Genomic DNA, 20,740 nt, shown 5'->3' on the forward strand with positions numbered 1-20,740 from the left:
GGGCCATAACTCTGAAAATAGGGGGCGGACCCAAATGAAAAATAGGAGGTGCGCAAGTTCATATCATGATTAATATACATGCAAGGTTTCATGAATCTATATCAAATACTTTTTGAGCTAGGCGTGTCACAAGGTGAAAATGTGCATTTTTGACTATTTCAGGGGCCATAACTCTAAAAATAGTGGGCGGAGCCAATGAAAAATAGGAGGTGCGCAAGTTCATATCATGATAAAGACTCATACAAGGTTTCATCAATTTATATGAAATACTTTTTGGGCTAGGCGTGTCACAAGGTGAAAATGTGCATTTTTGACTATTTCAGGGGCCATAACTCTGAAAATAGGGGGCGGACCTAAATGAAAAATAGGAGGTGCGCAAGTTCATATCATGATTAATACACATGCAAGGTTTCATGAATCTATATCAAATAGTTTTTGAGCTAGGCGCGTCACAAGGTGATAATGTGCATTTTTGACTATTTCAGGGGCCATAACTCTAAAAATAGGGGGCGGAGCCAGACGAAAAATAGGAGGTGCGCAAGTTCATATCATGATAAAGACTCATGCAAGATTTCATGAATTTATATCAAATACTTTTTGAGCTAGGCGTGTCACGAACTTCGGACGGATGGATGGACGGACGGACGGACACACGGATGGACTGACGGACAAGACCAAATCTATATGCCCCCACCACTCATGGGGGGGCACAAAAAGTTTTGAAATGCTTACCATTTTGAAATTCATATTTTCTTATTTAAATATCTTTTTAAAATTAATAACCATTTTAAATGACATATGAGTTTAATAGCGGCGTAACCATGCTCCAAACTTGTGGAAAAAAACACTGTTAGTTTAGCGTTCATAATTAATCCATTTAATTTCAAAATAATAATTAAAAGTAATCAATAAATTGCTTGTTTTACATCGATCAAAAAATTATTAATATCATTTGTGTTTTAAGAAAGTATAAGCCATTAGAAAAACATCACTGTTTACAAACAAGAGGGCCATGATGGCCCTATATCGCTCACCTGAGTACCATTGCTCTTAATGATAAGATCAAATTTTGATACAGATCACATCTATAGGCATACACATTAAATATCATCAGGATAAATATTTTCTTGTAATGGGTCACGTACTAGTCTTTGAGTGCATTAGCACTGGGAGCTTGATTTATTTTTTGCTGATATGGAATTATCCTAGCTTTTTTAACTGTATTCATATTTAAAGGCTTTTCTTGGTTTGAGCAATCATTGCATGAGTGATAAAAACTTTAATTTGCAGTTTAGTCACTTTAGATTCACAAGGATAAGAAATTAGATTTACAAGGATAAGAAAACAGAATCACCGATATTTTCAGTGAATTTGTTATTTACTTTAAATTAATAGACTTAAACAAAGACAGGAAATAACAAGAGGGTAATAATGACCCTGATTCGCTCACTTGAGTTATATGAGCCACATATAGGCTGTATCTTAAAAAACAAGAAAGTAGGTCAGTAGGTGAAGGTCACAGTCAAGTGACTCCTAATCGCTTGGAATCATCAGGTGCTTATAATTAAACAGTCTAGGAAATATGATCTCATAATTTTTTAAGTATTTATTCCTATATAACTTATATAACAACTGACCCCAAGAGCGGGGCCTCTTTTTTCCCAAGGGGAATAATTTGAACAATCTTGTTAAGAGATCCACTAGGCAATCCTACATATCAAATATCAAAGGCCTAGCCCTTGAACTTTCATAAAAGAAGGTTTTTTCTTTACATAAGTCTATGTTAAATTTGGGACCCCCAGAGCAGGGCTTCTTTTTCACCCCAGGGGCATAAATTGAACAATTTTGGTACAGGACCACAACACATACCAAATATCAAAAGCCTAGGCCTTGCAGTTCAAGACAAGAAGATTTTTAAAAAAAATTTCCCATATAAATCTATCTAAAACTTGTGACCCCCTGGACGGGGCCTCTCTTCACCTCAGGGGCACAATTTGAACAATCTTCATAGAGTTCCATTAGAATATTTCATATGCCAAATATCAAGGCTCTATGCCTTGCAGGTTTAGACAAGAACATTTTTAAAATTTTTCCTTTTGGTGACCTAGTTTTGGCACATGTGAACCAGTGTCGAACTCGACTTAGATATCATCAAGATGAACATTCTGATTAATTTTCATGAAGATCCATTGAAAAATATGGCCTCTAGGAAGGTCACAAGGATTTTCTATTTTTAGACCTACTGACCTAGTTTTGGACCGCACATGACCCAGTTTCAAACTTGACCTAGATATCATCAAGATAAACATTCTGACCAATTTTCATAAAGATTCCATGAAAAATGTGACCTCTAGAGTGGTCACAAGCAAAAGTTCACGCACAGACGGACGGACAATGGACGCTGCGAGATCACAAAAGCTCATCTTGTCACTTTGTGACAGGTGAGCTAAAAAAAGTTATATTAAGAATATTTAGTTCCTTTTTCAACTAGCATGTCATGGTGCTAAAATCTTTCCATGTTTCCCTAACATCTCTTCACTTTTCGCTAGTATCTCTTCACTTCTTCCTAATCTTAGCTGAGGAAGAAGCGACTTCTCCCTAAAATCTTAGCCTAGCTTAAGCCTGAGTAAACAATGTAAAACAAATATTGCCTTAAAATTACATGACACAAGGGCTTGGAAGGCATGCGGTGCTGGTAATCAGACTCAGGTCTGCTTCAGACTGGTGTCAGGCTATCTCTTGTTTTTATTGTTATCAAAAAGGTAATATTAATATTAATATTCATACTATGTGAAAACCGCCAGCCTTGCAGATATGTTACAATCAGGTTATCATTCTACAGAGAAGTGTAAGTAGCTAAAAGGTGTATACCTGTGGGTTAAAAAGAACATGCAGGTGTTGTACAACATACAAAAAACCCAAAAAGAACTGCCTACAATGTACCTACCCATACTCAAACGTCTGGATCGCATTACCTCAAACAAACAATTTTTTAAGGATGGCCTCAAATAAAATATGATAAGTACAAAAAATGTAAGGTATCAATTTGATGGGAAATACAAAAGATTTTTGAAATATTTTTATTAAAAGATTCTGCTCTTCAATTCTAGAAAGTTAATTTCTACCCCATAAATCCATGAATCCACTGCACAGTACCTGAGATAAAGTATAAGCAAAGTTACCTCTATCATGAAGAGCTAGAAGGACCTCTGAACCAAGAAAAGTTCTGTAAAGATATCCAGGGATAGGCTTGCCAGCCCACTCTATACTTTCATCATAGGCTTGTCTGTTAGGAGCATGAGGATCCGGTTCAGCCAGGATGTAGCGGTAACCATCCTTGTTGAATGGATGCTCAGTTGGGTAGCCATGGGGTGCAAGTCTAGCAATGTTTACAACTTCTCTGCGAAACAAAATTATAATGGAAACTTCGTTATTTTTTCTCATTACACTTATAGAAGAAACTTAATACTGTTTCAAAAACAAGAGGGCCATGATGGCCCTATAACACTCACCTGAGTTTAATGGTAATTGCTTGCTTGCATAAATTTCTTTGCTAAAGCTTCAAAAACAAGAGGACCATGATGGTCCTGAATCACTCACCTATCCCCACATGACCCAGTGTTGAACTTAGTATGACGTCGTTATTTCTATTATTTGACATAGTGACCTAGTTTTTGAGCACATGTGACCTAGATATCATCAAGATAAAAAATTCTGACCAATTTTCATGAAGATCCATTGAAAAATATGGCCTCTAGAGAGGTCACAAGGTTTTTCTATTATTTGACCTAATGACCTAGTTTTTGAAGGCACGTGACCCACTTTTAAACTTGACCTAGATATCATCAAGGTGAACATTCTCACCAATTTTCATGAAGATCTCGTGAAAAATATGGCCTCTAGAGAGGTCACAAGGTTTTTCTATTTTTCGACCTACTGACCTAGTTTTTGACCGCACATGACCCAGTTTCGAACCTGACCTAGATATCATCAAGGTGAACATTCTGACCAATATTCATGAAGATCTCATGAAAAATATGGCCTCTAGAGAGGTCACAAGGTTTTTCTATTTTTAGATCTACTGACCTAGTTTTTAACCCCACGTGACCCAGTTTCGAAATTGATCTAGATATCATCAAGGAAAACATTCTGACCAATTTTCATGAAGATCCATTGAAAAATATGGCCTCTAGAGAGGTCACAAGGTTTTTCTATTTTTAGACCTACTGACCTAGTTTTTGACCGCACGTGACCCAGTTTCAAACTTGACTTAGATATCATCAAGGTGAACATTCTGACCAATTTTCATGAAGATCCATTGAGAAATATGGCCTCTAGAGAGGTCACAAGGTTTTTCTATTTTTAGACCTACTGACCTAGTTTTTGACCCCACATGACCCAGTTTCGAACCTGACCTAGATATCATCAAGGTGAACATTCTGACCAATATTCATGAAGATCTCATGAAAAATATGGCCTCTAGAGAGGTCACAAGGTTTTTCTATTTTTAGACCTAATGACCTAGTTTTTGATCCCACGTGACCCAGTTTCGAACTTGACCTAGATATCATTAAGGTGAACATTCTGACCAATACTCATGAAGATCGCATGAAAAATATGGCCTCTAGAGAGGTCACAAGGTTTTTCTATTTTTAGACCTACTGACCTAGTTTTTGACCCCACGTGACCCAGTTTCGAACTTGACCTAGATATCATCAGGGTGAACATTCTGACCAATTTTCATGAAGATCTTTTGAAATATATGGCCTCTAGAGAGGTCACAAGGTTTTTCTATTTTTAGACCTACTGACCTAGTTTTTGATGGCACGTGACCCAGTTTCGAACTTGACCTAGATATCATCAAGATGAACATTCTGACTAACTTTCATAAAGATCCAACAAAAAATGTGACCTCTAGAGATGGCACAAGGAAAAGTTTACGCACGGACGCACGCACGGACGACAGACGCCGGACGCTGCGCGATCACAAAAGCTCACCTTGTCACTTTGTGACTGGTGAGCTAACAAAAACAACAAGAGTGTCAGAATGTCACAATATACGCCCCTTACAGCAAATTTCTTTACACTGGCACCTGTATCTGCAATTTTAATTTTGTGGTTGTTTACAATGATTTTTTAGTAATTATTGTACTTCTTTTGTTTTTCTTAAACCACAATCAAAACTCCTTACCAGGTAGAGATACCTTAAAATACACCTAAAATTTGAAAGTAACATCTATGTTGTATCACAGAAAAGTGGTCTTGGTTTTTCCCTACAGTAAATTATAAACAAGAGGGCTAAAATGGCCCTATATCGCTCACCTGTTATCATTGCACTTAAGGACAAGAAGGTCAAATAATGACCTAGTTTTTTAAAGGCATGTGACCCAGTTTTGTACTTGACCTAGATATCATCAAGGTGAACATTCTCACCAATTTTCATGAAGATCTCATGAAAAATATGGCCTTAAGAGAGGTCACAAGGTTTTTCTATTTTTAGACATACTGACCTACTTTTTGACCGCACGTGACCCAGTTTCGAACTTGACCTAGATATCATCAAGCTGAACATTCTCACCAATTTTCATGAAGATCCATTGAAAAATATGGCCTCTAGAGAGGTCAAAATGTTTTTCTATGTTTAGACCTAGTGACCTAGTTTTTGACCGCATGTGACCCAGTTTCAAACATGGCCTAGATATCATCAAGATAAACATTCTGACCAATTTTCATGCAGATCCCATGAAAAATATGGCCTCAACAGAGGTGACAAGGTTTTTGTATTATTTGACCTAATGACCTACTTTTAGACCGCACGTGAACCAGTTTCAAACTTGACTTAGATATCATCAAGGTGAACATTCTGACCCATTTTCATAAAGATACATTGAAAAATATGGCCTCTAGGGAGGTCACAAGGATTTTCTATTTTTAGACCTACTGACCTAGTTTTGGACTGGACATGACCCAGTTTCGAACTTGACCTAAATATCATCAAGGTGAACATTCTGACCAATTTTCATGAAGATCTTGTGAAAAATGTGGCCTCTAGAGAGGTCACAAGGTTTTTCTATTATTTGACCTACTGACCTAGTTTTTGATCGCAGTTGACCCAGTTTCGAATTTAATCTAGATATCATCAAGATGAACATTCTGACCAAATTTCATGCAGATCCCATGAAAAATATGGCCTCTAAAGAGGTCACAAGGTTTTTCTATTATTTGACCTACTGACCTAGTTTTGGATCGGACGTGACCAAGTTTCGAACTTGACCTAGATATTATCAAGATGAACATTCTGACCAATTTTCATAAAGACCTTATGAAAAATATGGCCTCTAGAGAGGTCACAAGGTTTTTCTATTTTTAGACCTACTGACCTAGTTTTTGACCGCACGTGACCCAGTTTCGAACTTGACCTAGATATCATAAAGGTGAACATTCTGACTAATTTTCATAAAGATCCCATAAAAACTGTGTCCTCTGGAGTGGTCACAATCAAAAGTTTACGCACTGACGACGGACGCTGTGTGATCACAAAAGCTCACCTTGTCACTTTGTGACAGGTGAGCTAAAAAGTTACAATGTAAGTTATTTATAGTAACAAGTAAGGAAAGTTAATATTTAAAACAAGAGGACCATGATGGTCCTGAATCGCTCACCTCTTCCCACATGACCCAGTTTTGAGTATGACGTCGTTTTTTCTATTATTTGACATAGTGACCTAGTTTTTGAGCTCATGTGACCCAGTTTTGAACTTGACCTAGATATTATCAAAATAAAAATTCTGACCAATTTTCATGAAGATCCATTCAAAAATATGGTCTCTAGAGAGGTCACAAGGTTTTTCTATTATTTGACCTATTGACCTAGTTTTCGAAGGTATGTGACCCTGTTTTGAACTTTACCTAGATATCATCAAGGTGAACTTTCTCACTAATTTTCATGAAGATCTCATGAAAAATATGGCCTCTAGAGAAGTCACAAGGTTTTTCTATTTTTATACCTACTGGCCTAGTTTTTGACCGCACGTAACCCAGTTTCCAAACAGACCTAGATATCATCAAGGTGAACATTCAGATCAACTTTCATGAAGATCCATTGAAAAATATGGCCTCTAGACAGGTCAAAAGATTTTATTAATTTTAGACCTACTGACCTAGTTTTTGACCGCAGTTGACCCAGTTTCAAACTTGACCTAGATATCATCAAGATGAACATTCAGACCAATTTTTATACAATTCCCATGAAAAGCATGGCCTCTAGAGAGGTCACAAGGTTTTTTTATCATTTGACCTACTGACCTAGTTTTTTATGGCACGTGACCCAGTTTCAAACTTGACCTAGATATCATCAAGGTGAACATTCTGACCAATTTTCATGAAGATCCATTAAAGGGTGTGGCCTCTGGAGAGGTCACGTTTTTTTCATCATTTGACCTACTGACCTACTTTTTGAAGGCACGTGACCCACTTTCGAACTTGACCTAGATATCATCAAGATGAACATTCTGACCAATTTTTATGGAGATCCATTCACAAGTATGGCCTCTAGAGAGGTCACAAGGTTTTTCTATTTTTAGACCTACTGACCTAGTTTTTGACTGCACATGACCCTGTTTCGAACTTGTCCTAGATATCATAAAGATGAACATTCAGACCAACTTTCATACAGATCCCATGAAATATATGGCCTCTAGAGATGTCACAAGGTTTTTCTATTTTTAGACCTACTGACCTAGTTTTTGACTGCACGTGACCCAGTTTCAAACTTGATCTAGATATCATCAAGATGAACATTCAGACCAACTTTCATACAGATCCCATGAGAAATATGGTCTTTATAGAGGTCACAAGGTTTTTCTATTATTTGACCTACTGACCTAGTTTTTAATGGCACGTGACCCAGTTTCAAACTTGACCTAGATATCATCAAGGTAAACGTTCTGACCAATTTTCATGAAGATCTCATGAAAAATATGGCCTCTAGAGAGGTCACAAGGTTTTTCTATTTTTAGATCTACTGACCTAGTTTTTAACCCCACGTGACCCAGTTTCGAACTTGACCTAGATATCATCAAGGTGTACATTCTGACCAATTTTCATGAAGATCCATTGAGAAATATGGCCTCTAGAGAGGTCACAAGGTTTTTCTATTTTTAGACCTAATGACCTAGTTTTTGACCCCACGTGACCCAGTTTCGAACTTGACCTAGATATCATTAAGGTGAACATTCTGACCAATATTCATGAAGATCTCATGAAATATATGGCCTCTAGAGATGTCACAAGGTTTTTCTATTTTTAGACCTACTGACCTAGTTTTTGACCGCACATGACCCAGTTTCGAACTTGACCTAGATATCATCAAGATGAACATTCAGACCAACTTTCATACAGATCCCATGAGAAATATGGTCTTTATAGAGGTCACAAGGTTTTTCTATTATTTGACCTACTGACCTAGTTTTTGATGGCACGTGACCAAGTTTCAAACTTGACCTAGATATCATCAAGGTGAACATTCTGACCAATTTTCATGAAGATCTTTTGAAATATATGGCCTCTAGAGAGGTCACAAGGTTTTTCTATTTTTAGACCTACTGACCTAGTTTTTGATGGCACTTGACCCAGTTTCGAACTTGACCTAGATATCATCAAGATGAACATTCTGACCAACTTTCATAAAGATCCCACAAAAAATGTGACCTCTAGAGTGGTCACAAGCAAAAGTTTATGGACGGACGACGGACGCTGCCTGATCACAAAAGCTCACCTTGTCACTATGTGACAGGTGAACTAAAAAAAAATCAAAAAAAAAAATTATAAGTCCACACAAAAATCTTACCAAGTAGAGATAGGTCAAAATACACCTCAGAATTGGATATAACATGCATGTTGTACTACAGAAAAGTGATCTTGATTTTTCCCTACAACTAGTAATGAAAAAGTTACAATATAAGCTATATATAGTAACAACAAAGGGAAGTAATTCTAAAGAAGGGACCTGCACATGACACTCCATCTCAGGATGTGTACAATTGTGCCAAGTTACATCAAAATCCCTCTATGCATGAAGAAGAAATGCTCCGGACAAAGTTATTCTTTATCTGACCTTTGGCCTCTAAGTGTGACCTTGACCTTAGACCTAGGGTCCTGGTTCTTGCACACGACACTCCGTCTTGTGGTGGTGAACATTTATGCCAAGTTACATCAAAATCCCTCCATGCATGAAGAAGAAATGCTCCGGACAAAGTTTTCATTCTTGTATCCTTTGACCTCTAAGTGTGACCTTGATCTTAGAGCTAGGGACCTGGTTCTTGTGCACGACACTCTGTCTTGTGGTGGTGAACATTTGTGCCAAGTTACATGTATATCAAAATCCCTCCATGCATGAAGAAGAAATGCTCCAGACAAAGTTTTCATTCTGGTATCCTTTGACCTCTAAGTGTCACCTTGACCTTAGAGCTAGGGACCTGATTCTTGTGCACGACACTCCGCCTCATGATGGTGAACAATTGTGTCAAGCTTCATCAAAATCCTTCCATGCACGAAGAAGATATGCTCTGGACAAAGTCATTCTTGAATTTGAACTTTGACCTCTAAGTCTGAATTTGACCTTAGACCTAGGGACCTGGTTCTTGCGCACAACACTCCGTCTCATGATGGTGAACAATTGTGCCAAGTTTCATCAAAATCCCTCCATGCATGAAGAAGATATGCTCCGGACAATGTCTGTGGACGCCGCCCACCCATCCGCCCACCAGGAGCGTTCCCATAATAAGTCCCGTTTTTCAAACGGACGTATAAAAATTGGTGAGAAGGTCATAGTAAAGATTCTTCAAGATAAGTACTGAAATCTGTTAAAAAATTATACAAATCTCTTTGCTGTGGCTTCAAAAAACATGAAAGTAGGTCAGTAGGTCAGGGCTAAGAACATTAAAGATGAGCATTGAAATCTTTATCAAAATTTACTGACGAGGACCAAAGTTCTAAGCTGTTATGATCGGTGTGCAAAAATGTACATAGCATCCAAATTTCAAGTCTGCTTCTTAAAAAACAAGATGTTAGGTCAGTAGGTCAAGGTCACTGTTAAGTGACCCCTAATTACTTGGAGTCATCATGTAATTACATGTATAATCAATAGGGATGGGAATGAATACTGAAATCAATATTCGAATATTCAGCATGTTTTAATGGAATTTTTAAATCTTTATCAATTGACTGGCATATACACAATATATTCCGCTGTTTAAAACGTGAATCATCGTACGCAGTAAGGCCTAAAAATGTTTGTTTCGGGTAACCCGACCATACCTAGTTAGACCCGCCGATCCTAGTGTTTTATTTCACGATTCTGTGAGTATGATCATGAACATATTTAACTAATTCAGATTTTTAGAAGAAACATTCAAATCGATTCAAATTTAGACCATCGCAAAGTTATCTAAAAATAGCAGGTCGTCCAATTCAAGCAAGTGTCGCGCGGTTGTATTACCGCCGCCATTTTGAAAATTTTCAATCGGCGAGTAAAAGGCCGACAAACTTAACGAAGGCAGACTAAACCTCCTTCAACATGATCATATATTATTTCTTGATTTTATTATAAACTACTTCAAACTTTATTTCGAATACGGCCGATTGCCCAGGCGCTGTGGATGAAAACCGTTTCAGTGGACGGTATGAAATGTTAAACAAAATTTTGCAAAAAGATCGCCGATATCTACAAGTTTGGTATTGTTTTTGAAAAAAAAAAATCTAAAATTTGTTACATAAAACAGGCGCCAATATAAAAGGAACAAAAGATAAAAAGATATCACATTTACGCCTGGTGCAAACTGTTAATCCGTAACGATGACCCCTCGCTGTCAATTATGCATTGCAATTTTCTTGTTAATTGGACCATTTTTGACATGTATCACATTTACATCTATTGCAAACTGTTAATCCATAACGGTAGCCCCTGCCAATTATGCAGAGCCTTTTTCTTGTTAATTGGACATCTTTTGATCTTTTGATATACGATAAACAAACAAGACAGAACAAACGGTTTTATTCTGAAATATTCCAAATAAACTATACTTAATATACACTAATTTATGAATATTCGAATTTGATTTTCATATTCGAATATTCGGCCGATTTTCGAATATTCGAATATCCGAATATTCGTTCCCATCCCTAATAATCAAACAATCTAGGAGATTTTTGAAGTATTTTTTCCTATATAACTCATATAAAAACTATGCAACCCTTGGGGCAGGCCTCTTTTCATCCCAGGGGCATAATTTGAACAATCTGGTTGGAGAACCACTAGGAAAAGCTATATACCAAATATCAAAGGCTTAAGCCTCGAACTTTCAGACAAGAGATTCTTAAATTTTTTTCCTATATAAGTTTATGTAAAACTTGGGGCCCCCGTGCAGGGCCTCTTTTCACCCCAGAGGTATAATTTGAACAATTATTGAATTATGGTAGAGGACCATTAGGCAATGCAACATACCAAATATCAAAAGCCTAGGCATTGCAGTTTCAGGCAAGAAGATTTTTAAAGTTATTTTCCTTTATAATTTTAAACTTGAGACCCACTGGGTGGGGCCTCTTCACCTCAGGGGCATAATTAGAATAATCTTGGTAAAGGACCACTAGGCAATGCAAGATACAAAAGCCTTGGAGTTTCAGAACAAAATATTTTTAAAACTTGTTTCCTTTTTAAGTCTTTCTAAAACTTGGTACCCCCGGGGCAAGTCCTCTTTTCATCCCAGAGACATCATTTGAACAAACTTTGTACAGGACCACAAGGTAGAGATAGACCCTAAAATTTTCAGTGATAGTAATACATTAAATCAAATCTAGAAATTGATTTCCAAGTCCCTGAAAGAACCAAAAATGATTTCACAAATGTGAAGTTTATGATAGTTTTGTTAATATCAATAACAGAAGTTTTAATTTTTAATTAAAGTTGTGATCCACAAAGAATGACAACTCTTGCCTTGGGCTAGTACTTATAAGCAGAGATATCTATTAGTTTACTTCCCTTGCAATTAAACAATTGAGTGGAAAATGAAAGCTGTTTTAGACACAATATCGTACTATTTTGCACAACAAAAACATTTAGGATTTATTCATTTGTGTTTGATTTACCCTCAAAACATGGTTTCTATGATTCTGTCAACTTACATATGGTAAAAAATTAACTTTTAACAAGCCAATAATAAAATGAAGTACCAGTAAGTAATTAATACAGTTTTGCTTGTATCAAAATGTCACAATAGAAGCACTTTTGTAATACAGAACACCTGGTAGGATTAGTAAAGGTGCAATTAAATTGATCTCTATTTCCTATGCATACACGAGGCAATGCTACAAACCAAATACATTGTATCAAAGGCCAAGGTCTTGTGGTTACAGACAAGAAGATTTTTCCTATAAGTCTATGTAAATCTTGGGACCCCCAATTCTGGTAGAGGACTACAAGGCAATGCTACATATCAAATATCAAAGGCCTTGGTCTTGTGGTTTCGGACAAGAAGATTTTTAAAGTTTTTTTATATGTCTATATAAAATTCAGACCCCCGTGGCAGGCCCTCTTTTCATCCCAGGGTAATACTTTGAACAATCTTGGTAGAGGACCACCAGGCAATGCTACATACCAAATATCAAAAGCCTATGTCTTGTAATTTAAGACAAGAAGATTTTTAATGTTTTTTCCTATACAAGTCTATGTAAAACTTGAATTCAAACAAACTTGGTAAAGGACCACTAGATGGTGTCACATATCTAATATCAAAGCCCTATGCCCTGTGGTATTTGACAAGAAGATTTTCAAAGTTTTTTCCCTATATAAGTCGATATAAACCATTTGACCCCCGTGCGGGGCCATATATTGACACTTTTTTTTTTTTTGGATTTAACGTCGCACCGACACATGATAGGTCATATGGCGACTTTATTTTGACACTAGGGGGTTAATTTGAACAATCTTGGTAGAGGACCACTAGATAATGTTATATACCAAATATCAAAACCCTATGCCCAGTGGTTTTGGACAAAATGATTTTTTTACGTTTTTCCCGTATAAATCTATGAAAACCATGTGACCCCAAACATACTACCCAGGGCAAGGCCATATTTGACCCTAGGGGGATAATTTGAACATATTTGGTAAAGGCCCATTAGATGATGCCACATACCAAATATCAAATCTCTAGCTCCTGTGGTTTTGGACAAGAAGATTTTTAAAGTTTTTCCTTTCGGTTGCCTATGGCAACCCGAGTTCTGTATGGAAATGAATTCTTGATTAATTTGTCAATGAGGACATGCAACAAGAACAAACCTGGAGTTTCATCAAAATTGTAAAGTCGTTTATTTGTAAGTGTTTCTAAACTGACCCGGGAAAATCCTGATCCACATCATTAACTAAACCTTGAGGCACAAGTTGGTGCCATCAGTGAGCTAAATCAACTAGAATGATCCGCCTCTGGAAGACATGATCCTTGAATTTTGATTTTTTGTGTAATAAAACAAAATTTTAATGTTTTTAAGTTGTATAAAAGGGACCATCATTCTTGCAAATAAGCAAGATAATTATAGTTTCTTTGCATTAAAGCCCATATTGATGTGGAAATGAAGCTGTTGCACAATTGTTATTTAAAGCAAAAGCATTTGATTTTTATGAGTTTGATTTACTAAACATTTATATCTCAACCATAGAAAAAATTTTTAACCAAAGCCAATAATTAAAAAAGTACAGTAGTATTAATACATTTTGCTGTATCTGTCACAAGGATCAGCTTTTGATATGAACAAGTGTTGAAGTCAAAGTCAATAATTGATTATTTATATACAGAAAATTGCACAAACCCAATACTGTATCCAAGAAGGTCTGTTTAGAATTTTCTAAGTCTCATAAAGGGACCATATCTGCTAAAAACAGAGGATATGTTCTAGCATTAGTCAATATAAATGGTGGTCAATGTGGTTTGCAAGAGTTTTAAAGCTATAGCTATTCGATAGTCTTATCGGATATTGAACAACTGTAGAACACCAGCATAAACAATTAAAAGCCAGTGAAAAACAGATTTTTAATGTCCAAAAGCATTAAAACTATGCAAACAAATGGTAAAGGATTAGTTGCCCATATCTATACAAGTCCAGCTGTGATTTGAACAAGTATTTCAAGTTTTTCAAAGTCAATAAACTTTGACCGTTTGGGGATAATTGACCTTAAACTCAAAATAATTAAAGGCGACTCTGTATTTTCCTAAGTAACAAAGAGGACCATAGAAATTCTTCCTATCAAAACCTACAGTGTGGCAGATTTTGTTTTCCGTTAACTATGAACATGTGCCATCACGGCAAGATTTGATGGGTTGAACAAGGTAAGCCATAGATATCCCACAACAATAGCTTTGATGTGTTTAGGAGAAAAGATTTTTAAATCCATATCTTGCCATGGCAACCGTCGATGAGCGCAAGGACGCAGAACTCCGAAAGCACGACGCGGCGAGGTTGACGACGCCGGACAACGCTCAATGACCACAAACTCACCTGACACTTTGTTCATCAGTGAGCTAAAAAATGCTTTCAATTTTACTTTGTCTGATATAGTATTAATATCATATCTCAGATTGATAGTAGAGTGAGATATAAACTGTACTGTCATCTGCCACAATATAACACTGTCAGATATCAGTTGTTATTAACAGCACGAAAGCAATCTGGCATAGGGTGTGTCTGATGTGTTAATATAGGCAATCCATGGAAATGCTTGTATGGTGTGTAAGAGACAGTTGTCCAGTCTCCTGTGACCTTGACCTTTGACCTACTGATCTAAAAATCAGTAGGGGTCACCTGCTGGTCATGATCAACCTCCAAGGAACAGAAATTAGTTGGTCACTGTGAACTTGAACTTTGACCTACTGATCTTTAAATCAATTGAGAATATCTGCTGGTCATGATCAACCTCACTGGCCCCTAATAAGTTTCTTGATCCTATGCCCAAACATTCTCAAGTTATCATCCAGATTCCAAAGTCCCTGTGACTTTGACCTACTGATTTCAAAACCAACAGGGTCATCTGCTGGTCATTATCAACCTCCCTATTAAGTTTTGTGATCCTTGTCCCAAGCGTTCTCAAGTTATTGTCCATAAACCATTTAACTGTTTCAGGTAACTGTGACCTTGATCTTTGAGCTACTAATGTCAAAATCAATACGGGTCATTTGCTGGCCATGACCAACCTCCTATCGACTTTCGTAATCCTAGATCCAATTTTTCTTAATTTATCGTCTACAAACCTTTTGACTGTTCGGGGTCACTGTAACCTTGACCTTCAATCTAATGCTCTCTAAATCTGCTGGTCATGACTTACCTCCTTATCAAATTTGATGATCCTAGGCTCTAGCTTTCTCAAGTTATCATCCGTAACATGATTGCTATAAGGACAGACCAACTGACAGACAGATAAACCAACATCAGCAAAACAATATACACCTCCTTCCTTCGAAAGGGGGCATAAATATGTAATTTAGAAACATGTTCAGTTCTTACCCTTTCTTTGCTTTAGTATTAGTACCAAGCTGCAAAAATTCTTGATTGGCCTTTCTTTTCTGACCCCTCAAACCCTCTGTAAATTCAAAAAATAATATAATTATTTGTTGGTATAATTCTATTTTCAACAGCATTTTAATTGTACAAAACAGTCATTTATTCAAATAGCATACCTAGTATTGCATTGTATTATATTGCCTATCAATTCTTGCAAGTTTACCTATTGTTTTTATATCAGTATCTGCTTGCTCTCAGTAAGTAACTGACTATACTTCCAAACAATCAATTGTATGTAATAGATGACTCTTGACTGCATAACTGCCAGATATTTTTGACTTTGTTATGATTTAATACTTACCTGAAACATACTTTCAATTTCATTTCATACATAACATTTATAAATATGTAATGGTATATGTCATTATTTCAGTACAGAAATCTTAAAGGGGAATTTCTTTGCTCTTTTCAATTTACCAGGGCTTTTCTATTTATTTTTTCTTATCTGCTTGCAGAGGTACTTAAAAATTCTATATCAGTATACAATCAAAGGAGCAACATTATCTAGCTAATTCAGACAAGTGGCTTTTGAAGACAATTGAAAACCAACAGCTGTCCATAAGACAGCCTATGCTCAACTATTTGAAATATTGTCCCAGAAGCAGGAAAATGTTATGCTAAATGTTAAAATATCTATAGAGTTTCAATTCAGTATCTGCACAAGTCATGTGAAGTTAAAATTTAGTATCTGCATTTGTTCTGCAGATGTGACATGCATGCAAAACTTAACCAGAATTCAGAAGTCATATAAGGGGGCATAATTTGCCAAAAATACATGTCAAAGTTATAGACCCAGTGAGGTTGGTTGTTGATCTAGAAAAATAAAAAAATTCGTTTCAAATATATACCCTGAAATCCCGAATATAAGCCGTGGCTTATTTTTAAATTTTGGTAAGAATTTGGGGGCTTATTATTGAGACCGGCTTACTTTTGAGTCCGGCGAACTTCTGAGTACATATATGCAGTAACGGTTTAAAAACCCGCGTATTTTCGAGTACTGAAATACTGAAAATATGGATGTCATATATTTTGCGTTTTAGTAAAAACATCGACGTCGGTAAATACTTATACTTCTGACGTAACAGTTTTATTAAAATTTGTTACAATTTATTAATGAAAATAATCCGATGCTAACATAAAAGTTTTGTCCGGCCTAACAAACAAATACACCTATTATTTAATTAATCGGCCAACGGGTATGAATAACTTTCACAATACGTAATAAACACTGCATTGTGTTATAAAGACCGGCCATGTTAATTAGTAGAGCTGATGTGACAAGAAGTGTTTGAGACAGGAATTTTATTGCTTTTAAAAATCAGCACAACTTGCATAGTTTTAAGTGCTTTTATTCCAAAGTATGTTTTATTGCTATTATATGTGGAAATAAATCTGCTATATACACGTTGGTAACTTTTGCTATATAGTGTCCTAACAAAGTCATTGATACTTTTACCGATACAAAAAATGAACGGCTTATTTTTGAGTGCAGCTAATTTATGAGCCCTTTTTGCCTGTAGTGAAATGGTGGCTTATTTTCGAGACCGGCTTATTTTCAAAACCGGCTTATTTTCGGGATTTCAGGGTATGCCTGTAAATAGTAGCTGTACGTTCTAACACACAAAACTTTAACCAGAATTTTCTAGGTCCAAAAGGGGACATAATTTGGTCAAAATGCATGTCAGAGTTATTGGACTTAATTCTTTCAACTAGTTTTGTTAGCCCGAAGACACATGTGAAGTTTCAATTCAATATCTACATCAGTTTTGGAGATAGTTTCTTGCATGTAACCAGGATTTTCTAGGTCAAAAAGGGGAAATCATTTGCTCAAAATACATGTCAGAGTTATGAGATTTGATCCAGTGAAATTGGTAATGGATCAAGAAAAAATAAGTTTCAAATCTATATGCCTTTTAGTAATAGCTGTATGTACTTGCACACTAAACTTTAACCAGGATTTTCTCAGTCCAAAAAGGGGCATAATTTGGCCAAAATGCAGGCCAGTTACGGGACTTGATGCTATCAACTAGTTTCAGAACCCCGAAGACATATGTGAAGTTTCAGTTCAATATCTACATTAGTTTTGGAGATAGTTACTTGCATCTTAAACTTTAACCAGGATTTTCTAAGTCCAAAAGGGGGCATACTATGCTCAAAATACATGTCAGAGTTATGGAACTTGACCCAGTGAAGTTTGTAATTGACATCGAAAAAGAAAAAATAAGTTTCAAAGATATATACCTTTAAACAATAGCTGTATGTACTTGCATGCAAAACTTCAACCAAGGTGTGACACCGACGTGGACGCGGAAGCTAGGGTGAGTAGAATAGCTAGTTGAGCTAACAAGAGCTGTCTGTAAGACAGCCAATGCTTGTCTTTTCATATTAATAACCTAGAAGCATGAAGATATTACCCTAAATAATAAAATACCTATAGAGTTTCAATCCAGTATCTGCATTAGTTTTGGAGACTTGCATGCAAAACTTTAACCAGAACTTTTCAGTACAAAATGGGACATAATTTGACCAAAATGCAGGTCAGAGTTATGGGACTTGATGCAATCAACTAGTTTTATAACCCTGAAGACACATGTGAAGTTTCAATCTAATACTGGCTATTGTTCTGCAGATAGTAACTTTTATGCAAAACTTTAACAAGAATTTTCAAAGTTCAAAAGTTCAAATTTGCCAAAAATTCATGTCTGAGTTATGGGACTTGACCTAATGAGGTTGGATATTGATCTAGAAAAAGAAAAATAAGCAAATTTTCAAAGCTATATGCCTTTAAATGAAAGCCACATGTACTTTCATGCAAAACTTTAATCAAGGTGTGACTCTGAAGCAGATGCCCACACCGACACCAGGGTGTGTAGACTTTGAATAGTAAAGCTAAAAACAACTTGAGTAGTAAACTGACTGACTGTTTAAAGTAAATGGCTGCTAAAAAGAAAAAAGGTAAAGGTAGATTTCCCAGAAGCACAGAGCACCTGGAACACAGCCATAGAGCCATGCATCGCAAAGAAGGCCCGCAAATAAAGAAACTGTAACTGAACAAGAGCTGTCATCAGTGGTGACAAATGCCCCCGCAGCACCTTGACCTTTGACCTGGTGACCCCAGAGTCAGTAGGGGTCGTGTACTCAGTAAGTAGTATCAGCATGTGAAGTCTGAAGGTCGTGGGTGCAGTGGTTCGCGAGTAAAGTGCCTTCATGCAAAAAGTTAACATTGTGACGAACGAACGAACGGCCAGTTGAAAACTAATATGCCTCCCTTTGGGGGCATAAAAATAAAGAAAATGTGTTGTTTCTAAAATCCAACCACAAGTACTTTTTATTTAAGGAAAGTTCAACTGTATTACCACCTTGATCACAACACAAAGTATCAATACTGCAATCAAAGACCTAGGTTTCTAATTCATGTTTGTTCACTTACTGTCAACTGGTACTCCAGGTTTCTGACTGGCCTGTATCTGTGTATTCCCTTTAGTTAGAATCTCAAATGCTGGAGTCACCTTGTATAAATCCTAGGTGAAAAGATGAAGACCACATATCAAAGACTTAGATGTAATGACTGGTATTAGAACTGAATGAAGTGTTAAAGTAAAAAGGAACGAGAATTTACCTGACATATTAAAGAGGTTTTAGTCTGAAATGTAGGTAAAACAAGAAAAGTCAAGATTAGAGCATGAAGAAATCGCATCAACAGTATATAAACTATCAAATTTTGCTTTTTGCTTGGTTGAGTTTAAGACTCGCCGACACAAATATAGGTCATGTGGCAAATTTCCAGCTTTGCTGGTGGAGGAAGACCTCAGGTGCCTATCCCTGCATTATTTAATCACGGGCAGACAAACAAACTCACATTGGTGAGGTGCAAGTGATTCGTTGTCAGCGACCACTTTGCCAAGATGGCCCCTTATCATTAAATGAAACTAAATGCTATCTATAATAAATAGTAGACTTACTGAGTTGAGAAGTCCAAACTGTATATCTCCTGCAGCTGTCTCATTACCAAAGAAAATATCTGTCTCCTTAGCCTGGAACATATAAAACCTAGTGTATCACTTTGAAAACCCTCTGTTATGTTTGGTTTTAATTCATACTGAAAACTGAGTTCATGCTTTCATGACTGAGAAAGAACCCAGATTTTCCATCCAGGCATTTCTCAGACACAGGAAGGCACCTGGATAGAATTACTGACCTTTCAAAAACCTACTTACTGACTACCATTTGATAACTAGCCTTATAATGACCAAAATGCTTGGCCTTTTGGCAGACTAAAGAACCTGATTATTTTAATTACATTACTATATATTAAAATATTAATGAGGGTATAATCAATTCAGTCCAATCATCCGTTTAAGAGTTACTCAATGGACAACTAAACTTTAAGTTGAAAAGAGGTCATACAGCCACCAGAAACTTACAGATTATACGGAAATTGAAAATGGCTTATGTTTTGTAATTATATATCTGTGTACCAAATTGAATTAAATTTATTCCTTCAAGTTATCTAATGGACATGGACATTTTTCAAAAATAGTAAGCCAGTGTGTACTTACACACCTGTGTACATAAAAATGAATTCAATCCATTCATCCTTTCAAGGGTCACACAGACCCCCAAACATTCAGTCACACAGACCCACACAGACCCCCAAACATTCAGTCACACAGACCCCCAAACATTCAGTAAAAAGGCAGCAATAGTTCTGCCAAAAACTGGTGAACTGTGTCAGAAATCTTTGTTTGCATTTTATAATCATGTACCAATCTACCATATTTAATTAAATATTGCCATCGATATTTTTATCCCATTAAGAGTTATCTGAATAGTAGACCAAATTTGGTTAAGATCCATCAAATGTTTCCTTTCCAATGCCTTTTCTACACTGGCCAATTGTAAAAAACCTAAGACAGATGCATAAAAGGAGGCTACAGACAAATTTGCTATATTTAGCTCTGGCAGCACCTAAAAAAGGAGAAAGGGAAGAACCATTTGAACAAATCTGAGATTGATACAAGGTATATAAAGTTGAGTGAAGATTTATCAAATGTCTCATCAGAAGTTCCTTAAAGATTTCTTTCCTTTCTCAGGTCTGGCAGTAACTAAAGGCGGCCTATGGATAACATTTA

The 20,740-nt window shown here is 36.4% G+C and overlaps 1 protein-coding gene across 1 annotated transcript in view; it reads right to left on the reverse strand.

Moving 5' to 3' along the window:
- The window catches only part of LOC123563054 (set1/Ash2 histone methyltransferase complex subunit ASH2-like), a 99,362-nt gene that overhangs the window by 62,700 nt on the left and 15,922 nt on the right, over positions 1 to 20,740 (reverse strand). Inside the window, exons 7-10 of the mRNA XM_053528523.1 lie at positions 19,571 to 19,642; positions 19,039 to 19,129; positions 15,552 to 15,627; positions 3,183 to 3,400 (exon numbers count right to left, since the gene is read on the reverse strand). Of these exons, the coding sequence (XP_053384498.1) occupies positions 3,183 to 3,400; positions 15,552 to 15,627; positions 19,039 to 19,129; positions 19,571 to 19,642 (457 nt within the window). The remainder of the gene's footprint in view (positions 1 to 3,182; positions 3,401 to 15,551; positions 15,628 to 19,038; positions 19,130 to 19,570; positions 19,643 to 20,740) is intronic.

Source organism: Mercenaria mercenaria, chromosome 2 (assembly GCF_021730395.1).
Source record: "Mercenaria mercenaria strain notata chromosome 2, MADL_Memer_1, whole genome shotgun sequence".
Classification (NCBI taxonomy): Eukaryota; Metazoa; Mollusca; class Bivalvia; order Venerida; family Veneridae; genus Mercenaria; species Mercenaria mercenaria.